The sequence below is a fragment of the Phaethon aethereus genome, assembly GCF_964289735.1.
Source record: "Phaethon aethereus genome assembly, chromosome: 1".
NCBI lineage: Eukaryota > Metazoa > Chordata > Aves > Phaethontiformes > Phaethontidae > Phaethon > Phaethon aethereus.
In genome coordinates this window covers 202953517-202972022 of record NC_138575.1, presented here as the reverse complement: position 1 = coordinate 202972022, position 18506 = coordinate 202953517, and the positions used below count along the sequence as shown (strand labels likewise).

The following is an 18506-nucleotide window of genomic DNA, read 5'->3' as shown; positions in this document are numbered from 1 at the left end:
TTTGGTTGGTTGGGTTTTTTTGAGGGGTGTGTGTTTGGTTTTTGTCTTTCCCAGAAGTTTAGTTTTAGCCAGCTTCCCCCCTGCAGTAGGAGACCCAACCCATAGTGCTGAATACTCTTGAGAGGATGATCATGAGAGTTAGTTAATATAGGAAGGTCCTAATGGGGGAGCAAATGGCAGAAGTAAATGTTTTCCTCTGTGTCTGTTATACCATAATTTAAAACCAAAAGCCAAACATAGTATTAACTAATGCATTGTTTTGCTTTGTTTTATGTTTTAGAAATATGGCAAATTAACATCTTGTACTGGCTGCAGAGCTCAGTGCAGGTTTTTTGACATGACTCAGTGCATAGGACCTAATGGATATATGGAGCCATACTGCTCAACTGCATGCATGAACACACACAAATCAAAATATGCAAAATCACAAAGTAAGTGAAAAGGATGATGAATTTTCATCACTGATAAGAGCAGACTTCTTTTTTTGAAGTTTGAACATGGGGGTGGGTTGTTTTGGTTTAGAATTAATCTATGCAGATGTGACTTTATAGGTTTTAAAACTTAAAAAAAAAAAAAAAATCATATTTAACACTAGTAAATGGACCCATGAGGGGTCATTTTCCCCACTGGCCTTTTTGACTTGATGTCAGAAACAGTTCCCAACTGTCTTAAGGCTTCCTGGGGAAAAGTGTTGAGACCTAATGTGCTCTGATGTGTCACAGAATGATAGTGCAATTTTAATGCCTGTGATCTCTTGCCTGTGATCCAACCCAACCCATTTTATCTACTCAAGCAACAGTTGGAGATGTATAGAAGTAGTTATAATGTATATGAATATTCTCTAGGTAAAATTTTTAATCTGGGTGAAGGGACCTGGTAAATAACTCAAAATGTGCATTCTTCAATATGCAAAGCAGGCATAGATCTCGACTCAGCGAACCCAGACTTGAAAATGGTCCAGTGAATTTTATAGAAGAAGGTGCAATTTCATATTTAATGCTGATCTTTAATGGAAGAATTCAGCAAAACGCCTGCAATTTCTTTTGTTTTATGTGACTTTTAGAAGCTGACTGGGAAACAGACTAATCTTAGCTTTTTACATTGAAATGGTGGGAAGAGCTAACCTGTAGTCCAGTGTATTTTTTTTTTTGCGCTACTATTTTGTGTTTATTTTGTTTGTAAACTACGTTTTTCTTTTAGGTGTGGGAATTATTTGCCACTTTTGTAAGCGAAACTCTTTACCTCAATATCAAGCCACAATGCCTGATGGAAAACTGTACAACTTTTGCAGTTCCAGTTGTGTAGCTAAATTTCAGGTTAGCTGTTGTGTTAAATCTTTTCCTCCCTAAATATTTGTGTACCTGTGTTTGTGTCAAGTATTTGCATATTAAGCTAACTTGCTTATATGTACATGTTCATGAGTTATAATTAACATAGCAGATGCTTCTGGCTCATAACAATTTCTTTGATCAAAGTACTGTCTTTCATACTGATAACACAAGCTGCTATCTTAAACTTATAAAATGTAATAATAACAACTCATTTCTCCTTGGCACCGTAAGAAAATGCAAAGCATTAGCACTGCTCATCTCGTTTTTACCACCCCAGTTTCTTTATGGAGATGAACCTTGCTGTTTTGCGTTGAAGATCAATGTTTCATCTCTTTTATAGTAAATACAGTGACAAAATTGTCATGTTGAACATTTTGCTAACAGAGATGTGTCATGGGGAATAGTGACTGTCTCTGAAATGAAAGGTTAGAGCCTGAGCCATTAGAACGTTTATGGACAAAAGTAGACATTGAAATTAGGTCCAGGAACCAGAGTGTTGCAAGCCACATTATAGGCAAACTGGAAGAGGCTGCTATGGTTCTTGAAAATGTCCTATTTTTAATATGACTTAAGGTTAAATCATGTGCAAAATGTGTTGTAGTGATTAATTTCTAGGTGATCAAAGAACATATTTAAAGAAAATGTTTCAATTTTTATATGTAAAAACAGTTTTCCCAGATGTGCACTGTATAATTGGTAATTGTCTCCTCATGTGTTGTGGAACAGTTACACCCATACAGTGTTTTCCCATTTGTCATTAAGCTTTGCTGTTTTCTGTCAACTGGAAAGCAAATCAACCTCTTAATTGCTTCCTTAACATACCTTGGATAGGACCTCCATCATGTAGCCCTGTTCTGTGCTTCCATGCTAACCAATTCAGTAGATGTCTGTCAAGTGGAACTGATTAACAAAATAGATACAGATTGTTAGTATGTAATGTCAAATCTGTAATACTTCTTGCAAACTCATTTGGCATCTATTTTATTCTACGTGGTCTTGCAAATTGATTGCAGCACCAAGAACTCTCAGACAAAACCTTTCTGCTATTTGAGTGAGGAAAATAAAGCTAGTGAATGACAAATACAGCTTGGGCCTTCTCAGATTTGCGGATAAGTCAAAGTTAAGCAACATCATTGAATAAAACTGCCAGATCAGTTGATGCTGGTTGTGAGTTTCTGATCTTAGTGAGACCTTGCTGATGCTTCTGTTGCAGTTTCAGTGCCCCATGTAAATCTGTCTCTTTCATGTTGTAGTGGAGTTTAATTGGAGCAGCCATACAGCCTGAGTTCTCAGTAAAGACCAAGAATGAGTAGGTGGTCACTTGCTTACAGTTAGTTTGCTTAAATATCTCTGTCCGATTGTAACTTTTGGTAGTTTTCATATGCTCACTGTCCACAGAATAAATGTATTCACTATGAGATAAAAGTTGATTGTATGAGAACAGCTTCTTTGTTCCATTCATTTAGTATTTAGATGGGAAGGATGGTACACCACAAAGTGAGCATTGGACTGTAAGTTTTCCCTTGAGGCTCTTTTATACCTAAGTGACACATAAGTACTCAGCCACTTCTTTGCCTCAGTCTTCACTGGCAGCCTGTCTTCCCACACCTCTCGAGCAACTAGACTGTCAGACAGGGACTGGAGGAGCAAAGTCCCTCCCACTGTAAGAGAAGATCAGGTTTGAGACCACCTGAGGAACCTGAACACGTCATTGGGACCGTCATTGGGACCTGACAAGATGCATCCCAGAGTCTGGAGGGAATTGGCTGATGCACTTGCCAAGCCACTCTCCATGATATTTGAGAAGTCCTGGCAGTCAGATGAAGGCCGTGGAGACTGGAAAAAGGGAAACATTGTACCCATTTTTTAAAAGGGTAGCAAGGAGGACCCTGGGAACTACTGATGTGTCAGTCTCACCTCGGTGCCTGGGATGATCATGGAGCAGATCCTCCCAGAAGCTGTGCTAAGGCACATGGGGCAGGGAGGTGACTGGAGACAGCCAGCATGGCTTCACCAAGGGCAAGTCCTGCCTGACCAACCTAGTGGCCTTTTAGGATGGAGTGACCACATCACTGGACAAGGGAAGAGCTACAGATGTCATCTGTCTGGGCTTCTGTAAGACCTTTGATAAGGTTCCCCACAACATCCTTCTCTCTAAATTGGAGAGATAGACATTTGATGGGTGGACTGTTGAGTGGATGAGGAACTGGTTGGATGGTCACATCCAGAGGGTAGTCGTCAACAGCTCAATGTCCAGGTGGAGATCGGTGACAAGTGGTATCCCTCAGGGGTCTGTAGTGGGACCAGTACTCTTTAATATCTTCATCAGTGACATAGACAGTGGGATCCAGGGCACCCTCAGCAAGTTTGCAGATGACACCAAGCTGAGTGGTGTGGTTGACACGCCCGAGGGAGGGGATGCCATCCAGAGGGACCTGGACAAGGTCGAGGAATGGGCCCATGTGAGCCTCCTGAGGTTCAACAAGGCCAAGGGCAGGGTCCTGCACCTGGGTCGGGGCAACCCCTGGTATCCATACAGACTGGGGCATGAAGAATTTGCGAGCAGCCCTGCCGAGAAGGACTTGGACGTACTGGTGGATGAAAAGCTGGACGTGAGCCTGGAATGTGTGCTCGCAGCCCAGAAGATGAACAGTCTCCTGGGCTGCATCCAAAGCAGCGTGGCCAGCAGGTCAAGGGAGGCGATTCTGCCCCTCTACTCCACTCTGGTGAGACCCCATCTGGAGTCCTGCATCCACCTCTGGAGCCCTCAGCACAGGAAAGACATGGAGCTGTTGGAGCATGTCCAGAGGAGGGCCACAAAAATGATCAGAGGGATGGAACACCTCTTCTATGAAGACAGGCTGAGAGCGTTGGGATTGTTCAGCCTGGAGAAGAGAAGGCTCCGCAGAGACCTTATTGCAGCCTTCCAGTACTTGAAGGGGGCTTAGAAGAAAGATGGGGCCAGACTTCCGCAGGGCCCGTAGCAATAGGCCAAGGAGCAATGGTTTTAAATGAAAAGAGCGTAGATTTAGACTAGACATAAGGAAGAAATTTTTCCCGATGAGGGTGGTGAACCACTGGCACAGGTTGCCCAGAGAGGTGGTAGATGCGCCATCCTTGGAAACATTCAAGGTCAGGTTGGACGGGGCTCTGAGCAACCTGCTCTAGTTGAAGATGTCCCTGCTCACTGCAGGGGGGTTGGACTAGATGACCTTTAAAGGTCCTCTCCAACCGAAACTATTCTGTGATAATGGATTGAGCCTAAATTGAGAAAATCGTTAAATCCATTTGGTCAATTGCAATACTTTCTGCAATGATATTTTGAAAAAATGGCTGATTTACTATGGTGCACCGTAGTTTTCCCTGTTTACTAATGCAGATAACTCCTGTTTTAATTTTCTGGCATTATATCTGCCTGTTTTTTCTGTACGTTTTTCTTTGTTAATAGTTATTCTTCTCAGAACAGAATAACTGCCTTTTCAGTTCTGTGTCTCCCTTCTGCAAAAACTTTAGTCCTTTTGGTTTACAAATGGGTTGGAATATTTTAAAAAAAAATTCCCATTTTTGTTTACAGTACTTAAGATTGCTATCAACCCTATGAATAATATCTTGTTTCTATCTGTTTTTTTAATGTATCAAAGTATTTGAAAGATTCCTTTTGAGCTGCTGCTTGTGCCGCTTCTGTCCATATCTATATTCTCCGTTGTGTGGACAGCTTGGAAGAGCATTCATCCTTGTAAGAAAGAGGGAGCACAGCATGCTTGATGTGATTTTTTTTTTTTTTCTTTTTTTTTCTTTTTTGGTAGGTAGTTGTAAAATAGTGTGACTGTATCATGTCGTCTTTCATGCTCTGTCTTAGAAGATGTTACTGCAGAGTTAAGGACAGAACTGTTCCAAAGTTGTATTGTCTTAAGCCCATTTTGCTGTCGATATCTTTACTGGGTCATTTAAAGATCTTGCTCTGAATTTGTCTCTTAAGGAAAAATAAAGTGTTAATTTATTTGTTGTGAACATGGAGGCTGTAGTACGAGTGTCTTCCCGAAGCTAGCAACTGTGTGTCTGAAGTACAAGCTATCTTGCAAAACATGAGTCTATGCAAAATTTTCAGAAAATGTGTGCTAAAGCTTTGATTGTTTTCAATTTATGGATGTATCTGGAGAGCTGTAGGACCAGTATGTTTAAGAATTAAGTACAATGTCTTTTAGCAGGTTACTCGCTCTGATTATTCACTAATCTTGTGTTCTCTTTGACCATCATTACAGTGTAAGTGTTTTTTGTTACATACGTTACATCTCTTTCTCGTGCACACACACGTACATATATTTTAAAGAAGACGTATGATGCAGTGGGAAGCATGGAGGAAGCTTGCATGCTTGTCACAGAAATACTTTTCCAAATTTGATCTAATAAAAATAATTGAGACTTCCATGCAGAGCCCTGGAAGGTCTGTGTGTGCATGAGCATAAGGGGAGTGTTTGGTTCTTTCTCTCTTTAATTTAGTGCCCTTGATCTTGCTTGTGAAACTGTCCTATGTATTTGCTTCTGTTTTCCATGTTAAGAACAAGTTGATTCTTTCAAAGTTATTTTTGTTTCTCAACTACGAAAAAACTGACCACAGTCTGGCTGCCTGCTAGCCCTTCTACATATACGTTTATATACAGAAATGTTTCCACAATTTGATTTTGTGTTGCTGTGAGCAAGGATAACCTGTCTACCGCTTATGCTGCAGGGGCAGGTCAGAAGCTGTGCTACTACGCTGGTGCTCTCAGAAGAATCCTTTGCTGTGTTGCCTACTGTTCATTAGTAATTTGGCAGCTTAGAGCAGTTTGAGGTGGTTGCATTGAAAACTGAAAAGGGCTTTACAATGATTTTTCGCTTTGCTTGGAACTTCGCGTGCTCTTGTTGTTCAGGGCAGGCTCAAGAAAAGTCAGATTAAACATAACCTTTTTTTATTTAAAAAGCATATATATATATATATATATATGATTTTAAAGATATCTCTGATAAAGCACACCACTGATAAAACCTTGCTGTTTGGGGTGAGCTGTGAAAGATTTTAATGAATTTATTATCTTTTTGCTGCATTATTCTTTGTGTGTGTAAAAATGCTCCCAAATAATTCCTAAAGATATTCTCTATTCTAAGCATCTTGTAAGTTTTAGAGGCAAAGCAAGATGATGATAATACTTACGTGCATGTCATCTTGACTCATTAAAACACTATGCAGAAGCAGTCCTTAATTGTCATCAGGATAATGGAAACTTTAAGGAGCCATACAAAGTCATGTTGTGATTAACTCTTGGTTTTAAAACCATCTTCTGCTTGGTTTAGAGCTTTCAGTAATACGAATTCAGTTCTTTACGGATTTCTGTGGCAACATACTTAGTTGACTTTAGGAGTTTATGATAAAAAACATTGGTTTTGTTTTAGAAGCAGTAATGGTTAATTATTGAGGGTTTTCTTGTCTACAGTTAGTTGTAGATATTCTTTAAAACAAGTTTCAGTTTTAAAGAGTCTCAAACTCCTATCTTCTCACACCTCTAGTTTTCATTACTGTTCAATTACCAGGCCCCTAGACTATGTAGGGCCTGAACTTCTACCACAGCAAACAGTTGGGAAAAGAAATAAAAGAAGCTAACAGTGCCACGCATCAGAAAACAACAAAAACCCCATGTTTTACTTTTAACTTGTGGCCCTCACAGCAGAGTGTCTTGATCCCATATTTAAAAGTAATTACAGGCATAAAATACAGTTTTTCATTTTTTTTCAGTTGATGATCACTTAATATATTTCTTCATTCCTCCCTCTGTCTTCAGTGTTTCTGTACAGGTTGTCACATCTGCTTCTTTAACATTTCCTTCATTGCTGAACTGGAGGTGGTGGGTATACTTGCTGCTTGATTTCTTTTTGTTTTCAGCCAGAACTTCTAGGACTTCCATTGTCTTTACATAACCCATATGGCAGCACGTGTTGAGCATGGTGTTTGCTTTGTGAGGAAACGTGCAGATGCAGAAATGCATAGACTGGACCTTGAACTTAAAATGCCTTTGTGGCTCCCGTGTAGTACAAGTCTTCAGCTACCTATTTAGAGCAGCCAAAGTCTAGCAAACCTCTCTCATCCACAGGGACATTTGCTGGATATAGTGGGAGTGATAAGACAATACTGTATGTGAGCATCAGATTCTGTTAAAGTTGTGACCGGACAATGGACCATTGGAATAAAGGTTGTTGGGATCACCCTGCATGGCTCGACCTTAAGGAGAAGGAGCTGTGGCGTTGATCTGCATGGCTCGACCTTAAGGAGAAGGAGCTGTGGCACTGAGAAGCTGGTAAACAGCTGGATATCTGCACGGCTCGGCCTTGAGGAGAAGGAGCTGTGGTAAACAACTAAGAAGAAGCGAGGAAAACAGGAACACCTGCAAGCAGCGAATCCTGACTGTGTGAGAGGCGCGTGGACAGCGCGTGATATTTTGTATATAGCCAATTCCAATAATGTGTGTAACAAGTTGTAACCAATCATGAGTGTGTGCGCAGTGACTAAGCGAAAATTATGATATATATTGGAGTCAGACAAGACAATAAACGGCTTCGGAATATAACTCTCATAGAGTTGTGAAGTCCATCCTTCTCCCGCAACTGGTGACCCCGACGTGATACGATCTCTGGGATCTCATCGTTGAACACTGGTCGAGCCATGCAGGGTGATCCCAACAAAAGGTGGCATCTTTTCTGCAGTATGTGGCATTTTATTGTCAGGTCCTGTCCATAACTGTGAAATGTTCATGACTACTTCATGTCTGCAAACTCCTGATAGAGAACTAGTGTATCTGCATAAAATGATACTCATCACAATTATTTTTTGATGTGGTGGGTGTTTTTTTTTGTGTAGGTGAACCCTTAGTAACATGACAGTCCAAAGCAAAGTATCCTGTAACGGAAATGTTTTACATTTTCACTGTTATGAGGTAGAGAAGTAGTAGCAAATCTGTCTGAAGAGAACTTGTAATTTTTAAATACATTTATCTTTTTGCAAACTGTGGGAAAATTTCTTGAGAAGAAGGACATAAGGAATTTGTCCTCTGGAGTCTTCAAGTGACTGTGATCACTACTGATTCAGATTTTGTCTTGAACATTGCATGTGTAATACACCACTAGTTGTTGCTTGATCTAGGGAACATGCAAAAGACTATGTTCTGTAGGCATATAAGACCTACTGGAATACTACAGATGCTGTAAAATTGAGTTCTCTTATCTACTGATTGCCTCAGAAATGCATTAAGTGAATTATGCAGTTACAGAATTAAATTCTCATACCTACGCATGCAATCTATAGTATTTTTCTCAATCTGAAAACCCTTAATTGTTTAGGGGCTAGCTGGTTTAAGTGATTGCATCTCCTTGCCATGGTGATGGAGGACAGCTAGGACTATTAGCTAGTTTTCTCTTAATCTGAGTAGATGCAGGGTTTCTTACTGAAGGCCTTTTACTTTAGTGTTTGTACTTTCAAGTGGTAAGCTTCAGTAAGGTATTGATAATCTGCCTTGGTGAGGTTTGGGTTTGAAAGTCTTTGTAGATATTTGTCTGAACTTCTGTGACCAAAATAAGGCAAGCTGTAAAATGTATGTATCTGAAAATACATGTTTTGTGATTAACAGGTGTTTGGTTGACTGTTTTTTTTGTTTGGGGTTTGTTGTTTTTGGGTTTTTTTTTTTGTTTTTTGGGTTTTTTTTTTTCATTTATACATTACCCTTAAATAACAGGCATTAGAAAGATAAGGCAAAAGAAATATAACCTAAAGCAATTACGGTGGAAGCAAGGGTAAAGATTCGAGATAGAAAACCTAAGATGACAAGAGAAAAGACCAACCAGCTGTGCTTTTGCCAGAAATGCTCCTATTTATAAACTCCAAATTCTCAGACTTAATAGAAAATAGACTTAATTGAAAAACACATTTTAAAAGTAACTTTCTTTTTTCATGTTTTTCAGACACTCAGTGTCCAATCTTCAACAAATGGTCAGTTTGTCTCTCCCAGTGATATTCAGCTGAAATGCAATTATTGCAAAAGTTCTTTTTGTTCAAAGCCAGAAGTACTGGAATGGGAGGTAAGGAGGTTTTTGGTGTTTTTAGAATTATGAAGTGTTTAAAAGTCTAAACCTGTAACTCCAATACAGTTTTTCTAGATAGCTATTTTATAAGATATTGACGCTTAAAAAAATATGTTAATAAAATATACCTCGTTCTGTAGAATATCATTGAACTTTATTACGGATGAAAGCAGAAGTCTTTGTTTATAAGTAACAAATAAAAAAGTATCTGTGGAATTTAAAGAAAAATGTAATTTCTCGCATCTGCTGTAAGTTTGAAATAAGCTTTCATCTTCAGTTATTGTATTACTGTAGATAGGATAGACCATTGTTACACTTCTCTGTGAACTGAGAGGAGTATGTGAAGAGGATATGCTAAGATTAATTGGCGTATTTTCTGTTTAGCATTTTCATATGAAATTATGGGTATTTATAGCACTTGCTGTCAGCTTGAGCGGAAGTTGTTGATATTTAGCATTAGAAGTCATACCTTAATTGTGTATTTGCACTTCTGTTGCATGTTAAAGTTGTGTTTTAATGTCAAACTATTATTTAAAGTTGCACTGTCCAGATCTTGAGACTTTATCCATTAGCTCTATTAGTGATGCTTTGCAACTTTGCATTTAGAACAAAGTGTATCAGTTCTGCAGCAGAGCATGTTCTGATGATTATAAGAAACTGCACTGCATAGTTACATACTGTGAATACTGTCAAGAGGAGAAAACGCTACATGAGACGGTGAATTTCTCTGGCATCAAAAGACCATTTTGTAGTGAAGGTATGTATGTATGGTTTCTTCCTAAGGTATTGGTCATTGTAGTTTTACTGTAGTTGACTTACTGTCTTAATATTTAATGTTAAAATTTAAGGTAACAACTCATTCTGTTGTACTTGAGGCTGAAACAGAAGTTTCTTCATTGTTCTTAATGAAGTGCATATACCTGTTATTACTAGTGCATGTACCTGTTAATTTATCTGAGCTGCTTTTATGGTCTTTTGTTGAGTTTTTTACCACTTAGTCCAGGTTAAGGAAGAGGGGGCAACATTCTTAAGTGTGTGTGTATAAATACATACACATATGCACAAAAAAATAAATAAATTCTTCTTTTAAATTTATGCAGCAGAGCATATACCAAGCTTTCTCTTTGATTAGTATTTTCAAAATTTAATACAACAGTGGAAATTCTTTCTACATTGGCTTAGAGTGGTTATTCAAGCAGTAAGTCGAATGATGCCTGTTGATGTGTGTTGATTACTGTCATTATAATTTTACTGACTGATGGTTTGGATTTTCATAAAGAAAAAAACTAAAAAGGAGGTATATGGGCATAGGATTCTTTTAAGTTGCATTAAAGTTTTGTTTCAATAGAAACAGCAAAATACAGTCTTAATAGGAACCTATCCTTTCCACTTCTGGGATGCTGGTATTTAATCCTGATCTTGGAAGGTGAACTACAAGTTTGGATGACCTATCTCTGGAGGATATAGTGAATATTTTTTTAAAAGTCATCAAATGATAGTGAAAGTGTTATAATAATAAACCTCGCTGAACATTCTCTGCTTTCAAGCAGATTAAACAGCAAGTGTGACAGGTTACTTGTAGCAGGATCCTGTTAACCTGGAGAGGGGTGGACTGTGGGGCTGGAGGTAGCCTTCCCTCCGTGCTGTTCCCTTACAGCTCTGGACTCTACAGTCTTTTGTTTCTGATGAATGGAGTGTGGTGGCTTAGGTTTGCCATCATTACTTTCTTCTTGTGTTCTGGACTGCAAAGTGATAGCTGGAGAGGAAAAATGGACAAAGCAAGACCCAGTTTTACAGTGTATTATTGCAGTGCTCAATAACATCTAACTAGAAATTGTTTCTGTGAATAAATAATTCCACAGAATATATGCAGAGGCAAGAGCAAACTGGTTTTGGCCTGGAGATTACAGTATATGCTGGTATTACTGTCAATACTTATGAGTCCCTCATTTTAAAGCCTGGTGGCTGTCGCAACAGTGACATTACAGTAAGATTCATAATGCAAGCTATGCCATTTTACTGATTCCGTAGATACATTTCTGTATGAGGAGGCTTGAAATAAGTGAGGACTTGTATTTCCTATTGGAAAATTTGTGGAAGGAAAGAAATAGAAAGACTCTGTCCTGCATGAATACAGTTACTAAATGGGGGGGAATCCATTGCCAGACGTCTCAGTGTGAGTCCTGAGTTTGCATGTGTTGGACTGCCAGCTTGAGAGCAAAGATGATCTTTGTGAGGATGATTACACCAAATGTTACCATTAAAACAAAGTTTATCAGCTTCCTGTGATGGTCTGAACCACTGAGTAATAGAAAGAAGGTAGTCAAAAACACCGTTAAGTAGAAAGTAACTTCAGTAAATATGGCACACATCTGCTAGCTGTAGCTTAAGTGTACATTGTGCTGCACATGAAAAAAAGCTATCTGTGTTACCTGATGAAAATAAACTGCTGACCTGGACAGAAGCTCTGTAGAAACAACCCAGGCTCTGTATTTTAAAGGAAAACCAATCAGTGTCACTGATGGCTGCAGAAATAGTGTAATCCAAGAGTTAACAATGTTTAGATCTGCTGTGGGGAGGAGAGGGCCAGGTCTTTAGATGGACTGAGTGGGTGTCAACAAAGACAAGTTCCATCATCAGATGTGATAGATTTCTCTTCCCCCTTTTCCAGGCACACAAACACCACTAGTTTTAACTTGATGTTGTGGCCTTTTTCCAGAAATATGTCCAACTGTTTGTGAAGTAGAAAGTAGAAAAACTAGTAAATAAACTTTTTGGATATGGAGGCCATGCTGGTTTTGATTGCAAAGTGTTCAAGAAACTTCAGCAACATAGATTATTTTGTTGGGCATGCAATTATTCTTCACCAGAAGACAAGGCATTATGATTTGAGAAGAAATAACCTAAGGTGCTCAGTCACAAAAATTATTGGCATTTTTGGAAGAAATTGAACTCTCAAGGGAAAATACAGGAAAAATTCAGGTGTGTATCTATAAAAGAAGGGTCCTAGATAAATCAACAGAAGTTAAACAGGTGTTGAAATTTCTGCAAGAGTGCTTACTTGTTTGTCTTCAAGCGAACTGATGAGAAAGCATATTTAAGATCAACCACAAATACCCCTTCACTGCTTATGCCTGCCTAGCCAGAGTACTGAAGATGTCGTCATTCCTCTACACATATTCTTCATACCTGAGTTTTTTTTTTTTTACACATGCATATACATATATATTTACACACAAACCCTGGCACCCACATTAAAGTCTTTGGGATCAGTATTTCCATGTAGTTTCATTCCAACTCTTGTTTCTTTATATGTTTCTCCTGAGATATTTGAAAATATGTGCAGTGACCAGCTGAAACTTCTATTGCATTAAGGTATAATTAGAACTGACCTATCATTTGTGCTAAAGATGGTTATTAATTCTTTCGTGGAGTACAGTATGCCTTTTCTGTTTCTGTCCAAAACTGAGGTCCTATGTGGAGGATGAACAACCTGAATGGACTGGTTGAAAGAGTTTTTTCTGTTTCCCTGGTGCTGAGGCTTTGGAAATTAAACGGTGCTGGTGTTTTGCCACTAGAATGCCTCATTCCAAAATACCAGTATCTAATTTAAATAAGATGTATATTGTATATGCTAAAACAAAAAAGATCAAAGGTGCTTGTGGATTTTTATGAATGTGTAGTTGCAGGAGTGACAGCTGAGGACAGGCTATGCAAGTTAGTACCTTGATTTCCTCAATATTGAAGAGTTTTGGTTTTTTTAATATATATCCCTTCTGAGGGTCTGGGAGAACAAATCAGTGTTTGGCAATCCAGCAATGGAACTATTTTATGATGAGCGTCACCATAGCTTTTTTTACTTGCAGAATTATTTTGCATTTAATTCATCTTTTCAATAGAACTGTTATGAGTTAAATAACACAGGCTTTGTAATAATTTTATAATGTGAATTTTAGTACCACTGATTCATATCCACTAGTCTGCTTCTTGGAAGAAGGTCAGTAAGCTGTGGAGTAACTCGGTTATCTGATACTTGGGAGTTCCTTTCAAATGAATAATACAGATAAAGGACAGCTATGATGCTAGCAACTGTGCTGTCATCTTGATCGTACGCTAATAAGTTTCTGGGAATTATGGATTCTGCAAATTCAACTCAATGTAAACCATTCTGATGTTACATCTAAGTAGAGATAACCCCTACTGAAATACCGTAGAGCTGACAAGTGGAAAAAAAAATTTAGGAAATCAAGTGATTTCAGGACTGAGTATACCTAGGAAAGTTAAAGCATTGTAGATTTGAGTGGCATTTTTCCAACGACTGCTGCACAGTGTTCAGTAAAGTATACTATTAAATGTTTAGTTGCTTAATTTTTAGATTTATATGAAAACCTTACAGATATTGGGAATAGCCTGAACACAAGTGGGTTAAACTTTGTAGAGGTGCTTATATATGAATGTTTTACAATGAATTAAGGTATTAACTGACATTTATAGCAATTCTTGTTGTTACTAGAAACATTAGCAAACCCATTTCAAAACAGATGTTTGACATGAGGTGTTGCTAAGACTTAGTTATAGTTGCTAGGCTTCTCTGGTAGGTGAACGGCACTGGGGAAAAGTTGGTATGCTGGCCCTGCTACGCTGAGCTGCTGTGTTCCCCTAGGTGAAGGGGGTTGCCATCAAGCCTGCTTGAACCTCTTCATTCCTGATATTTGGTTTTCGCTATTGTTAAACATGAGAGCTACAGAAACTGTTCAGACACAGCGTTTTTATGGTTTGCATTATAACTATCTCTTTTTAGAGACACGGATACACCTTTTAAAAATAAAATGTAATTTGGGCTAGTGTGCAGAAATTTTTGAAGACAGTAGTTAAGCACACATTTTTATGAAAAATGTTATGGCATAATTACAACTTCCTAACTGCATGCTTTGCAATAGAACTTCATAAAGCTATCAAGGATTGGTAAGTAATATAGCGTGTAGTTACAGGAAAAAATTATATTTAGTATATGTAAAATTTCATATCACACTTAATTGTTTTGCATTATAAAAATCTTCTGTTACAAGCTTTTGGGTTTGTGCTTCACAGAGCTGTTATCTCCCTCTCTGCAGCTCTCACGGTGGCCTACCGTGTTAAAATAACTTGTGCTTCCTATGGTGCCTTTTCAAATTTAGTCTACCATGTTAGACAGTTTGATTTTGCTTCTGACCACTTCCTTTGGCAGTGACCCTCTAGGATAAATTCTAACCTGAAATACCAGCTTCCTTGTGGCTTTCTTTTGAAGGTTTATTTGGTGATGAGTTGGAACATCTGGCAAAAGGGGACAAATGGAAAGCAAAATGTCTTAAGTAACGTAAAATGTATAATCCATAAAAGTGCCCTTTCACAATTGCAAGAGTCATGTTGTTATTGAGGGAAGATACTCTTTCTCGCACATTAGATTAGTAGAAGAGTGGAAGTCAACTTCAGAGGACTTTTTGAGGTGCCTGAGTTAATTCTGAGAGAATACGATCTGCTTTGATTGCTGTGGATAAAAGTTACAATGCAATGTTTCTGTCATCAGTTTGAGCCACGGCAGTTTTCGTTAGAGAACTCTCAGTTGGCATGGTGCAGTTGTTCAGGCCATGTCGTCTTGTTTAATAGTTGGGTGTTAAACCTTTGAGCTGCAGATGACTATTCCAAACAAACTTTATTACTGTAAAAGCTCAAAGATAACTTTTCTGCTGACAAAAATGACTTAAGGTAAAAAATGACAGCATATTCAAATCAGAAAAGTCCTTTATGGAATACTTAAGAGGCTCCCTTGCTGCAGAAGCACCAAGTGAAGCGTCTTGGCTATGCTGAAGGAAAGCACAAATCCATGCCTTCCAGACAAACGCACATGGAAGAGCTGAAGAGTTGGTTCTCGTGGCATTCTACAAGTGAAAGAGTCCTATTGTGTAGATGTAGTTTACAGTTACTGCTTGTTGGATGCATATCTTCTGGAATGACTTGAAAATGTTAATCTGTTAACCTGGATTTTGATACTTCTGGCAGTATTCTTGTAGTTGAAAAAGTCAAAAGATAGAATTATGCTGAGGAAGAGATTGTGTTTATCTTCGCTCTGTCTATAGTTGTAGAATATTGATGCTGTTAATGTCATTTAAATTTTAGTTTGAGTACTGAATCTTGAGATTTTCCACTCATGGAGAGCTAATTTCTAACATGGTAAAGAATATCAAGTGAAACCCTGTGCTTTGTTTGACTACAGGTGACCTGCCTAGTAGCTGAGGGAAAGGCTGTGGATGTTGTCTACCTGGACTTTAGTAAAGCCTTTGACAGCGTCTCCCACAGCATTCTTCTGGAGAAACTGGTGGCTTGTGGCTTGGACAGGTTTACTCTTCGCTGGTTGAGGAACTGGCTGGATGGCCGAGCCCAGAGAGTCGTGGTGAATGGCGTTAAATCCGGCTGATGGCCGGTCACAAGCGGTGTTCCCCAGGACTCGGTTCTGGGGCTGGTCTTATTCAATATCTTTATTGATGATCTGGATGAGGGGATCGAGTGCTCCCTCAGTAAGTTTGCAGATGACACCAAGTTGGGTGGGAGTGTTGATCTGCTGGAGGGTAGGAGGGCTCTGCAGAGGGATCTGGACAGGCTGGATCGATGGGCTGAGGTCAACTGTATGAGGTTTAATAAGGCCAAGTGCCGAGTCCTGCACTTGGGTCACAACAACCCCATGCAACGCTACAGACTTGGGGAGGAGTGGCTGGAGAGCTGCCCGGCGGGAAAGGCCCTGGGGGTGCTGGTTGACAGCTGGCTGAATATGAGCCGGCAGTGTGCCCAGGTGGCCAAGAAGGCCAACAGCATCCTGGCCTGTATCAGAAATAGTGTGGCCAGCAGGAGTAGGGAAGTGATTGTGCCCCTGTACTTGGCACTGGTGAGGCCGCACCTTGAATACTGTGTTCAGTTTTGGGCCCCTCCCTACAAGAAGGATGCTGAGGTGCTTGAGCGTGTTCAAAAAGAAGGACAATGAAGCTGGTGAGGGGTCTGGAGCACAAGTCTTATGAGGAGCGGCTGAGGAAACTGGGGTTTTTTAGTCTGGAGAAGAGGAGACTGAGGGGAGACCTTACCGCTCTCTACAGCTACCTGAAAGGGGGTTGTGGTGACGAGGGTGTTGGTCTCTTCTCCCAAGTAGCCAGTGATAGGATGAGAGGAAATGGCCTCAAGTTGCGCCAGGGGAGGTTTACATTGGATATTAGGAAAAATTTCTTCACTGAGAGGGTGATCAGGCATTGGAACAGGCTGCCCAGGGAGGTGGTGGAGTCGCCATCTCTGGAAGTGTTCAAAAAATGTGTGGATCTGGTGCTTCAGGACATGGTTTAGGGATCATGGTGGCGCTGGATTAATGGTTGGACTTGATGATCTTGAAGGTCTTTTCCAACCTTTGTGATTCTGTGATACAGTTGTCCTTGTTAATTTGCGTTCTTCAGTGTTAATGCCACTATTGTGTCTTTGAAGAGGTTTGAGATAGTTCTTTAAGAGAAGACAGTATTGGCTGTTGCAGATAAGGGGTGATGACAACTTAAGGTGCTGAGATTATAAGCCGCTGCCTTCTTGTGCTCATAAAGATGCTGCTTATTAATCTGAAAGAAAAATCAACTTGAAAAGATTTAAGGACGAGCAGAAACTTGTCCTTAACTGGATGGGAGTAGAAGTGAGAAGAAAGGAAGGAGCTAGTATCTAATATCAGGTTAAACTGAGGATGTATAAAAGTTGTGTTGAATAATAAAAGGTTCTTAAGCAGAAGACAAGGAACAAAGTGGGATAGAAAACTTGTCTGTTACTCAGAGAGTATGGGGTCTATTTCAATGATAATCCAAGCAAGACCCAAAATTGCATGCATTGCATCTGTCTTCCTAAGGGTAGTTATGTTTTTTTTGAAGCCAGAGACAGTGGATATAGGAATGTGGGTATGGAAGAGGTGGCTATTGTATTCAATATACAGAGGGAAAAAACAGAACGTAGCAGAAAGATGTGGATGGAACATAGCTCCAGAAATCTTCAAGACATAGCTTGTGATGCTACAGGCTTCTTGATACTTACAGGCTTGTGATATGACAGGCTTGTTGTTATTCTTCTCTAGATGAAGTTGTTGAAGGGTAACAGTTGAGGTTATTACAGGATGAGAGAACAGCAAGTCTTGTATGTAGCTTGGAGGAGGAGGAAGGTAGTCTAGTAAAGTGCAGCTTTTCAGGGGTAAAAAACTAATTGCTTTTAGGATGAACAATTACATTCTATAAAATACATTATTCTTTGTGGTAAAACGAGATTGTTGTCGAGGAATTGAAGTGTTTCTAGTTCAGCATTCCTGTCTCACAGCTGCTTGATACATCAGTGTACCCAACTTCCCCATAATTCAGGTAGATGCTGCTGGTGGAATAGGATCAGGTTCTTAGTAGGCTGCTTGCACTGAGTCTGCAGACAGTCATGTGAAACATGTTTCCTACCATGGGCAGCTCTGCAGGGCTGGACCTGACAGTTCTTCTGTCTGCCAAGAGAAAGGAAGCTTTCTTGACCTGGAACATGCCTGAAGTAAAGACTTGGAGGAACTGCTTGTGTGTTGTCCTGTCAGTAAGCCTTTGTTGCATGTGTTGAGATCTTTATCCTCTCTATACTTTATGTGGGGAACCAAAGTTCAGGGCTGTTGGAAGCGGTAGGTTTTGTGTTGGGTTTTGCTTGGAAGCCAGAATTCTACTAGCATAATTAAGGGTATGTTATGTTGCTTTAGCAGATACTCAGCTACTTCTTTTTTGCCTGGTTCAGATTTTGAGTTGGAGATACTTCATCTGAAAATACTCCTTAATGGACTCTGAGACAATTGACTTGTGGGGTCATCTTCTGTTAGAACTTTGCTGAAGAACATAGTTGATTACCTGTGTAGCTTGAACCAAATGACTTGCATTTACATTTTTCTTTGAAATTAAGAGTTCTTTCCTCTTAGAGTCACTTTAAAGCACTAGAGATTTCCATCTGGTCACACTAACTCGCGTGTCTGGTGTTATAGCGGAAACCCTGAGGAACTTAGGA

The 18506-nt window shown here is 39.5% G+C and overlaps 1 protein-coding gene across 2 annotated transcripts in view; it reads left to right on the top strand.

Annotated features, from left to right (window-relative positions):
* ZMYM2 (zinc finger MYM-type containing 2) overlaps positions 1–18506 on the top strand; it is a 75843-nt gene that overhangs the window by 26368 nt on the left and 30969 nt on the right. For both annotated transcript variants that reach the window (XM_082011862.1, XM_082011863.1), the window contains exons 5-8: positions 281–431; positions 1201–1316; positions 9318–9434; positions 10044–10194. In XM_082011862.1, the coding sequence (XP_081867988.1) occupies positions 281–431; positions 1201–1316; positions 9318–9434; positions 10044–10194 (535 nt within the window). The remainder of the gene's footprint in view (positions 1–280; positions 432–1200; positions 1317–9317; positions 9435–10043; positions 10195–18506) is intronic.